Consider the following 11,221-nt stretch of genomic DNA (forward strand, 5'->3'; position numbering starts at 1 on the left):
TCCCCTCAAGGCCCTTCACCATCTTCATTGCCCTCCTTTGGATGTTTTCTAATAGCTTTATGTCTTTTTTATATTGTGGTGCCCAAAACTGCATACAATATTCAAGGTGAGGCTGCATCAGCATAGACTAGAACAGGACAATCACCTCCCTTGACCAGCTGGCAATGCCTTGCCTGATGCACCCCAGGACATCATTGGCCATCCTGGCTCACAGGGTGCACTGTTCGTACATATTCAAACTGCTATTGACCAGGACCCCTGGGTCCCTTTTTACAACACTACTTTCCAGCACCTCATTCCCCAGTCTGTATAGGGGTTGCCCCATTCCAGGTATAGAGTCCAGCACATGCCTTAGTTGAACTTCATATGATTGGTGATTGTCCACATCTCTAAATTTATCAAGGTCTCTCAGCAAGGCCTCTCTGCCTTTGAGGAAGTCAACAGCTTCTTCCAATTTTGTATCATTGGCAAACTTGCTTTGTATCCCTTCAAATCCCATGTCCAAGTCATTTATAAAGATGTTGAAGAGCACTCGGCCTATGATGAAGCCCTGTCGAATTCCACTAGTGACCAGCCACCAGCCTGATATAATCCCATAATCCCAATAATGCAGCTAAAGTCAAATGAATCCTGGTCTGCGTCAAAGGAAGTGTGGCCAGCAGGTCAAAGGAGGTGATTCTTGCCCTCTACTCTGCTCTTGTGAGACTCTACCTGGAGTATTGCGTACAGTTCTGGTGTCCCCAACATAAAAAGGATATGGAGCTGTTGGAGCAAGTCCAGAGGAGAGCCACAAAGTTGGTAAAGGCTAGAGCACCTTCCCTATGAAGACAGACTGAGAAAGTTGTGGTTGTTAGGCCTAGAGAAGAGAAGGCTGCACGGGGACCTCATAGCAACCTTTCAATATCTGAAAGGGATACAGTGAAGCTGGAGAGGAATTCTTTGTTAGGAACTGTAGTGATAGGACAAGGAGTAACTGGGATAAATTGAAAAAGGGAAAATTTAGATTAGATATTAGGAAGAAATGTTTTACTGTGAGGATGGTAAGACACTGGCACAGGTTGCCCAGGGAGGTTGTGGCTGCGTCAACTCTGGCAGTGTTCAAAGCCAGGTTGGACAAAGCCTTGAGCAACCTGGTCTAGTTGGAGGTGTCCCTGCACAGGGCACAGGGGATTGGGACTACATGGTCTTTAAGGTCCATTCCAACCCCTTAATATTTTCTGATTCTATGATCGTGTAACCCTTTGGGCCTGACCCATGAGCCAGTTGCCCACCCATAGCATGATGTGTTTATCCCGTTGTACGCTGGACATTTCATCCAGAAGAATACTATGAGAGACTGTATCGAAAGCTTTGATGAAATCCAAAAAGATTGCATCAACTGCCTTCTCTTGATCAGCTAGGTGGGTTACCTTGTATCATAGAAGGAAATCAGATTTGACAAGCAGGAATTTCCCATTATGCTGGCTGTGTCCAATGACTGCATTGTCTTTCAAGTGTTTTTCAATACCTTCCAGAATAATCTTCTCCATAAGTTTACCAGGCACTGAGGTGAGACCAACAGGCCTGTAGTTACCAGGGTCATCCTTCTTCCTGTTTTTGAAAACTGGGATAATGTTAGCCAGCTTCCAGTCAACTGGGACCTCTCCAGAATGCCAAGACCATTCAAAAATTGTTCAGGGAGGCCTTGCAATGACATCAGCCAGCTCTTCAAGTATTCTTCGATGAACCTCATCAGGCCTCATAGATTTATAGGGTTCCAGCTAGAGCAGCAGATTCCTCACAACATTACGGTCAACTTGGAGTTTGTCATTGTCACTTCTGTGGTCCTCCAGCTCACAGCTCTGGGACCCCCTTAGTCTGACATCAATGTTGATAGAGACAAAGAAGGCATTAAACATCTCCACCTTGTCTATGTCCCTCTTTGTAAGGCGACCAGTCTCATCCTGTAATGGGCTGATGTAATTTCTGCCCTGCCTTTTGTCATTATTGTCTTTGAAGAAGTAATTTTTATTGTCCCCCACAGTTCTGGCCAGCTTCAACTCCAGTTGAGCTTTGGTCACATGGTTTTAATCCCTACAGTGGTGAGCAGCATCTCTGTATTCCTCCCATGTCACCTGACCTTGTTTCCAGTGTGCATACACCTTCCTTTTTTTGCCTTAGCTCCAAAAGAAGATTCCTGGTAAGCCAAGATGGCCTTCTGCCTTGTCTGCTGGACTTCTGACATTTGGGAATTGCCTGTGCCCTTAGGAGGTGGTGGTTAAAAAGTGACCAGTACTGACGTACCCCAGCACCTGCAAAAGCATTTTCCCACTTTACTCACTAGTTCTCTGAGCTGTACTACAAAAAAAATTAAAAATAAAAAAGAATTCCAAAGAGAGGTTGAATTGACCTGTTTTAGTATAATCAAGACATTCTACTTACATGCACTGTCAACAAGTCCTTATTTGAAAAGATATTTCAATGTTAAAGAAAAATATTTCTTCAGATAGGGCTACATCATCAGGCCACAAACATTCAGTTCTTCTGTTGCTAGATAAAATCTATTTCAAACTGATATATTTTCTTCAATGGTCTTCAATATCAGTGTTTTTAGCAACATTTTCATCTCTGACAATGGGTTGATGGGACTTTCAGAACTACCCACACAGGCATTCTATTTGCTGAACAGTGATCTTGTTTTAGGTCTATAATGCTCCTTTGACCAGAACAGAGATACACTTTAGGAAGTCAGTATAAATTTACCTAAAATCCATCCTGCAGCTGTCTGTTTCTCAGGGAGAGGAGAAGAATTTAGCCTAGGGAGGCTGCAAGCTTTCACTCCCTTCCCTATCCTCATTCATACAGGAAAGGGAAAAGCAACATGAAACCCATTCCTATTTCAGAAAACTTAGTAATTCAATTCTGGTAGCATCAATGGCTTAGGGGTAGCTAAGTGAAGTAGAGTCATTAGCAAGCAGAGCTGTGCTCCTACCCGAACATCATTCAAAACACAATTAAATGTTTCATTATTTCCTTTAATTGTCTGAGAGAATACAAAGCAATTTCCAACTGTAGGAAACATTTTTATCATCAAATGCCTTTTTCCCCCTTTTCTTTCTTTTAAAAATAATATATCATTTTAATGAGGTTCAGCAATAGTTCTCAGTAAAGCTGCAGTATTTGAAAGAAGTAGATCAGCCTCTATTTCCATCACGGAACCACAGGCTTGATTGCTGAAATGAAATCCACAGCATTGTTATTGTCACATGATGTTGCACAGGAGTTTTTCATGGGATGTTATTACTTGTTCATAATCTGTCCTGCAGAAAAAAAAATAGATTTTCTGCTCTTTCTATATGCAACTGCCTATCTCCTTAATAAAAACCTTAATTAGGTCTAAGTGCCAAGGACTAAGCATTCACAAGACTTAAAAACTACCTATTTGATAAGAATTCTCTTAGCAAAACCTTTATCCATTTTCCAGGCTAGCAATTCAGAAGTGATGATATGACAAGCCTAAGAATGTCCTGTTATATTATGGAACAAACTTATAACCTCATACAAGAATCAAATCTTCCCACCTCAGATTGTCAAATGCAGGTTCACTGGTACTATCTTATCTGTATTTCTTTTATTGATGCATCCACCCAACTGGCCCAATATCTAGTAGCTACAGTGTAAGTCACCTAAGTTTCCTCTTTTCATGTCAGTGCTGTTATCTGTCATCATCTTTGGCTGTGAATGACTTTTTAAAATTTTCATGTCATATGCATTGATTGTGTCTCCTGTACCTAGAAACAAAATTTTCAGCATTATTAACAGCTGTACAGAATTCATTCAACAGCTGATCAGTATTATTGGAAGTATTCTTTCTTGGGGCATTTAGAAAATATATTAATGTCTTCTTGCCTTTAATTCTGCCAGTTCTAAAGTTCTGCTTCTGCTCTTTTTCTTCCTTTACAAACTCTATATTTTTACAGTCTTGATTACTATCTCGATCTTCCTGATTTTCTTCATTCCAGCATATTCTCTGTTTTTAATGCTATAATTTTTCCCTCCAAGACTCTCAGGATTTTTTGTATAATGTGGGTCTGCACATGATAAAATTTCTTCAACAGTTTCAAATTATTAATTACATTTTCCTAGTTAAATATGATCTTCTAGCTCATTTAGCCCATTATTGATTTGAACTCTCTAAAGCCACCCATCAGAAGTACCAGTTGTTACCTGCTTATTTAAACTTAGCTTTGCAAACATATTCAGGCCATGATCTGCTGCATCTGAGAATCATCCACCCTTAAGTATTGAGATGGAGTCCCACCTATCTGTCAAGATGATGTCTTAAGATAGAATTTCCCTGTGCAAGTAACACCTCTTGATTGAGGAAAATTATTGAAGTCTCCCATGATAAAGTAGATGTTTTTCTACACTTTCTAAAATCGCTGACTTTCTTTCTGAAGAGCTGACTATGCAATTCTGTGTTGCAATACAGTTTAGTCATAGCAGACACCAGTTTACAGCCCATCCTGTACCTGAAGCATGAGAGGACAAGTTCAGAAGTATTTAGGATGATTTGCCTCAGAGCTGCCTCAGAAAACACAAGCAGCTCATCATGTCAGAGAAAGGGTGCGGAAATCAGCACATGGTGTCAGGGAAGGGCTGACCAGAGTTTAACTTTACAGGCTTTCGACAAACTAGCAGAGAACATTTATTTTCCTACGCAGCCTGGGCCACAGGCACAGCAAGCTAGTGGCATGTTGTCCATGCTGCCTTCTAGCACCAGAGCATTGTGAACATGAGTATGTAGAGGATCACAAACAGGGTCCCAGCATGGCAGAAATACTCTGGCTGATCAGGGAGAGAAGTGTTTGGCAGAGCAATGTTTTTATCTTAGTTTATAAGCACTATTACTGTTTCTATACACAGCACAAAGGAGAGCAAAGAACTGCTCACTGCCAGCCAGGAGACTGCAGAGACACGGAACTAGCTCATGCTCCTAACTTTATACAGAATAAAGGAGACCATGTAACCATACCCATGGTCTGAAGTACAACGAAAGGATATTCATGTCTCATGATTGTAAGGCTATAACATATAACTACAGCCTCTGCTGTATTTAAGCTCTGCCCTTCATTCCTGCACCTGACAGAATCCGGCAGCTCGTGTCAGATGTAAACCTGCTGTTTAGAAACCTGCTGAGGACTAGAAGTGACCAGCAGCTGCACAATTGGCTTCAGGAACAAGTGGCAGAGATCTACCACTACTGCACACACATTTACTTTTCTTACATAAGTTAATGACATAAGTTAAACAAAACTTGCCATGAGTTAAACTGTTGAATGACAGAAAATATTGTCAAGTCCATTTAATATATAGTGAATGTCTCCAATCATGTAAGAAGATATTACATATAATATCAGGATCTGACATTTTATTATCAGTTGACAGTGACATTGTTTCAGGAAGGAAAAACAACATACAAGCTGTATGAAAAGTAATCATGAAGTAGAAAGGCAGACACCTTGTGTCAGATAAACCATGAACAACCATACACACATACATAAACCAAGGAAGTTTAGTTATCCAGACAGAAAGCACTGCAAAACTTCCTCCCTTGCAGTATGTTCAATATCCACGGCAAAACAACCGTGCATTTTCCCCCAAAGAATTCTGCTGTCGGTTCAGAAGAAAGAATCAGAGCACACAAGCTCTTACAGATTCAAAAGACGGGAAAAACAGCCTTTAAGTAGAAAAGACGCAAAATGTTGGGATTAGCATAACAATATCATTGTTCCTGTATTAATCTGTAAGTTTGCATATAAACAAGTTAAGTACTGTAGGACATTTCTCTGCAGTTTACGAATTCTAAATAAAATTGTCAGTTGCTTTTAATTGTAGCTAATATTTTGGGTTAGTTTTTTTGGGTTTTTTTAAAGTGGAAAAATATCCATGTATATTAAGCTTATAAACAGCAACCTACTGTGACCTGGAATTAATTGCCATTTTTTGTTTGGTTTTTTCCTGCTCTGGGGGTGGGAGGCAGTGGGTGCTGTGGAATCCAAATTTGATAAGGGACACAGACTTAAAAGAAGCTTGTACCTGTTCTCCTTGCTATGCTCTGTGATGGTCTTTGCAGTGTGATGTCTCCTTAAATGTACAGTGTAGCACAAGTGATAGGAAGCATAACAAATTTAAATTTAGCTGTCATTATTAGGATAGCAATATATAGCAGAATTATTAACACTTCTCTATCACAAGGTATTTTTCTCTTAGCTGTAGTATAATCTTCCTAAAATGTTCTGCCTCGCAGCTAAAGGCAACTAGCTGACCAAAGGTGCCAGACAAGGACCTGCAGGATCATAAAGCAATTTTTCAAGTAGGGTGGAGAAAATCCCACACCAGCCTTTAACCCAGGCTCTGTCATATACCTAGACCATGCCACACACCCTCTCTGGATCTGCTTTTCTTTTTTTATTTTGCACAGCTGTCTAGCAGTGCTCACAGGACAACTCCATGGGGTAAGCTTGACAAGAAGTTCATGCTGCCCTTCCCACAGAGGACTGTAGAGACCCCATCAACCATCTTATAGCCTGATCTCAGACAAGTGATGGAAACAGAAGCCAGGCTGAGATCACAAAATCATTGAGTCATTTAGGCTGGAAAAGGCCTCTAAGGCCATGGAGTCCAACCATTTACCTAATACCACTGTGCTCACCTCTAAACCATATTCCCAAGTGCCACATCCACACATTTTTTGAACGTGTCAAGGGATCCTCTTCTCCAGGCTGCACTGGAGGTGAATTCATCCTTATTCTTCTGTGTTACTTCAACTTTCACTCTATCACAAAAACACCACCATATTTTCTGTTTTGGAAAGCATAAGGCTTCTTGCTGCATTTTGCAGATAATAAAGCCATTGCAACTCCTGAATTTTCCCAGGCACTGCCCATAACTACAATTTAGGTTATTGCCTTTGAGTTCAACTTTTGTAAACCAGGAACCATCAAAAGTTTTAGCCACTGTGATTAGGACTATATTGCATGCAAGACTGCAGGTTTATACAGGATGGGAGCTGCATTAAAAAGCAGAATTACTAGAAAGTACATAGATTACCCAATTCAATCAGACTTGTGAAAGTAGTGCTGTGTTCTGTTATCAAAATCACAATAAATCTGTCCAACGCAGCCTTTTGTTAGCTCTGCACCAACTTATAAATTAGTATGTTTCACAAGAATCCTGTTGTGCAGCTTCTAGTTTGATTTTTCATTCATATTGTGAAGTTGTTCACTGTGCCCTTGAGAACAGTAAAGCTGGAGAGATCTGGCATCTCATAGCAGGACCCAGGTGCTTTAATAACTGTTACTCCACTTAGCCAATACTTAGCTTTCAGGTTTGACTTTAATTAGAGGAGGTATGACATTTTAAGTATCTTTTAACCAACTGCCTTACTTCACAGTCATGATGCTCTGATTACAAAAGACATGGGGAACAGGCAATGTGCAATGCTGTTGCTAAACAGCTGCACTAGAAAGAGCCATGGTTTTGACCTGTGGGGTTTTTCCAAACTCCTTCAAAGCTGTGCTTACCTAGAGTTAAGCTTTGAACTTTTTATTTCAGATTTTGTTGTCAGAATTGTGTACAAACTTATATGTGCACAACAGTTCAGGGTTTACCACGTTGCCTCTGAGTAACCACTGAGCAAATTTCAAGAAATTCTCCTAAAAAAGTAGAATTACATTTTGCATTAAAAGCTTGCATGGTGTATGTTTGAGACAAGGGAATGGACTTCATGCTGTTTGGTGCTATTAGGACAGACAAACAAAGCATCTATAGCGGTCTCTCTGCAACCTGAACTATTCCCACCCACAGGAAATAAATAGCTGGTTCCTCAACTCCATATCATATCAGACTTGGGAGAAATTGATAAATTTTTACATTTAGGCTTTGAAACAAAAATTCAAATTTATTTCTAAACTACCTGCTACTAGAGGCAAACAGTCCGTGTCAGCCAGATAAGTCATTTCACTAAGCTTGAGGCATACTATTTTCATTTCTGGGCATCCTTACTAAAAGAAGATGACAAATCACAGACAGCCTTTCATAGAATTTTTGTGGCTATGTCTATTCACACTGCTCTGTGGTTAAGACACTTTCCAACATATATGTTGTAGAAATAAGCAGTGAGGAGTTTCAAACTATCATCTCCTGCCAGGATTTCAAATATTGGTTTTGTCTGCCCAATACTATATATGAACAATACAGGAAAAACACAAGGGGTGTTCAAATCACCAGGGCTGGAAACCAAGATGTCTCAAACCAAAGAAGTGTTATCAAGGGTATGGTTTCATAACTGTCTTAAGCAGATTTAAATTGTTTTGATGGGTTCAAACTCTATGTTACTGTTGGATATTTGCTCTTGTTACCTGTCATGTAGTACCTCTGATATACATGCCATTAAATTGAACAGATGAGACAAAGAGTTTAGGCAGATCAGTTCCCAGTTATGACACAATGTGGGAGTGCAGAATCGAATCAAAGCACCCTGCATTATGTCCTTTGCCTGATGCCTCTGTAAGTGTTCTCAGTATTCAGAAGTCCCAGGTTTGCCCTTGAGAAATAGTTGTACTTTGCAGGGAGAAGATGCCTTTCGGAAACCCAGGACCAGTCAGTGGAAGGAAAAGAACACAATCTTGTTTATTTTAAAATCTGATTTTGCATTTGTGAGCCAAGCAAATACAAAAAGCAGTGCTGAGAACATGAATTGACCATTTTATGTGAACAGCACAAGTGAACAGCCAAAAGGCAGAGAGAAAAATCAATAGAAATGTTGGTCTGTTGAGTACTCACATAATCTGTGATTGCTTTTGCCTCATCACTGTGATGGCTTTTGTGAACCGAATTCACTCAAAGATTCTTGCAAAAAATGTAGGTGATCAGACCTGTGACTCCAGCCTCTGGAAGGGCCCAGAGGCTACAAAATTTCTTTTACACAGGCTCTAACTTGATGTGTCAGAGTGAGAAGCAGATTATGAGTAGCATGACAGGCCTTTCTCCTTGAGACTCACTGAGTCTGTCAAACAAGGTTGGATGCTAAATCTCTGAGAAAATGGAAGTTTAAACAAGGGTCCACACACACTTGTCATGGGAAAGAGCCTTCAGAGCAGCCCTGAGCCAGTTAGATTCCTGTTCCTTCCTTCATAGTGTCAGATGCCCTGCAGGAACAGGGATATCCTTACCTTTGGGCACGGCTTGGCAGCTTCTTATTTGACATTCTCCCACTACCTGTTGAAAGCAAAGCCCTGGAACACCCACTGCTTTTCTCTACCTCCAAATCCACACCTAAAGCACATGGCAGCACAGAATCATCTTAAACCACTTATCAAACACCCAGTTTGAATGACAGAAAAGTGGACACTCATTCAAAGGCAAATCAGTGCTTTTCCATTTGTTTCTGTCTGCATATCATCCTTTCCTAGCAAGTGTCTTGGACAAGGAAGAGACACTTTCACCAGGCACTTAAATTTGACAACAGCACATTTTTTCCTTTGCAACAACATGTAAGCAATATAACATATATCCTTACTCTACATCCATAGTGAAAACAATTGGTGTTGGGATGGGATGACCACTTTTCAAATGCCTGTACAGATTAGTCCTCAGCCCTCTCAACCACTCAACATAAACCCTCCCTTGCAGCTCTCAGCTTGATCTGTGGTCCTCAGTTCCTCCTCTGAAATCTGTCTTCTTTATCAATACAAAGGAGAAAGGCAAATGAAGAACAAAAGCACACTTCAAGACTGGGAGACTGTTTCAAGAGCACATACAGGTAATTTCCTCTTTTATTGAAAGTCAGGAATGAAAGCTGGCTCTCTGTAACAGCATGGACAGATTTGCAAAGGCTGGAAGACCAGCTGGCACATGGACAGAAGGCATTGGTGGTGACTAATTTACAAAGCACAGTCAAACTTCCAAGAGTTAACTAAAATAAGTTTGCTTCTGTTAAGCAGCATCAGACTGACAGGGCCCTGCATGAAACCAAGGAACTGTTCTCTCAGATTTCTAGGAGACTCTGTGTCATGGTCAAGGCTTTGTGAAGATCCAAGCATGCCTCAAAAATATCTTTCTCTGTTTCTGCTTTAAATCTTCTCATTCATCTCTGCTATCAGAGTCGACCAGGAGCAAAAACACTACAGAGAAGAGTTGTAGTAGCCATAATGAGGTATGGATGGAGGCTACCTCGGAAGCCTTGCTCTCCTGAAACTTGCAGCTTCAATTCTGTATCAAAATTCAGCTAAATTTAAGCCACAGGTTTGAATTCCCACCTTGAGCTAAAACCCCATGTTATATGAAACTAACCCAAAGTGGGAAGGGGCAGAAAAGTCTTCCTTGTCATTCAGCTAGAAACTGCTGAAGGTAGAGGTGCTCACCTCATTGAAGGCAGTTTACTAGCTTCTTCCCTTCTACACAGACCCAATACCCACTACAAAAACAGTGCATGGAAATCTGTGATTACAACACAGAAGATAGGAAGTGAGAATTTCCTAACCAGATATACAGCTGAGCCAAGCACACAGGCATATTGAAGCTGATCCTCTGCTTCTCTGCAATACTGTTTTTCCACTTTTGCCTTCGCAGGCCAGGTTTATAGTTTAAATTGGTAGGCTCTGCCTATAGCATCTTAGAACTCATTAAGCAGAGGAAAGAAATGCTTTCAGCACGACATACAAGTTAACAACAAGGGCTTCAACAGAAACATCAGAATGTGAGAGAACAGTTGAGGAATTTTGAAGAGAGGTACACTTGGATGCCTCTATCCCCAAAATAACTTGGCAACAGCTGGAATAAACTTTCAATCAGGCATGCAAGTCCTGATTAAAAATCATGTAGAAATCCCATTGTGCTTTCTACAGTATTCAAGGGACAGTTTATCAACTGCTTTTCCCACACTGGGCCCTTACTTGGACTATCTTTCTGTTTTGATTTCTGACTGAAGAATCCTTCCTCTAATTTAGAGTCAGCCTGTTATAAAACAAGACATAACTTACATCCCTGTAACTGAGCATGACAGAAATAATCCAGCAGATGTAAAATGACTAGTGAGATCCTACAGAACTATATGGTCACAGTTTCAAAAGTCCACTCAGCCCTCTTACGATCCTAAATTTCTAATAGGCTGCTGGCTTGGGAACAAGAACATAAAAGCACTGTACATACTCCACAGTACTTGGTTTTAGGCTGATGC

The 11,221-nt window shown here is 40.6% G+C and overlaps 1 protein-coding gene across 1 annotated transcript in view; it reads right to left on the minus strand.

Moving 5' to 3' along the window:
* Positions 1-208: 208 nt before the first annotated feature.
* LOC103798585 overlaps positions 209-11,221 on the minus strand; it is a gene marked incomplete at its 5' end in the record, with an annotated part of 21,731 nt that continues 10,718 nt past the window's right edge. Inside the window, 4 exons of the mRNA XM_009070863.1 lie at positions 209-582; positions 1,508-1,640; positions 1,782-1,990; positions 3,666-3,770. Coding sequence (XP_009069111.1) covers positions 209-582; positions 1,508-1,640; positions 1,782-1,990; positions 3,666-3,770 — 821 coding nt within the window. The remainder of the gene's footprint in view (positions 583-1,507; positions 1,641-1,781; positions 1,991-3,665; positions 3,771-11,221) is intronic.

Source organism: Acanthisitta chloris, unplaced genomic scaffold (assembly GCF_000695815.1).
Source record: "Acanthisitta chloris isolate BGI_N310 unplaced genomic scaffold, ASM69581v1 scaffold4460, whole genome shotgun sequence".
NCBI lineage: Eukaryota > Metazoa > Chordata > Aves > Passeriformes > Acanthisittidae > Acanthisitta > Acanthisitta chloris.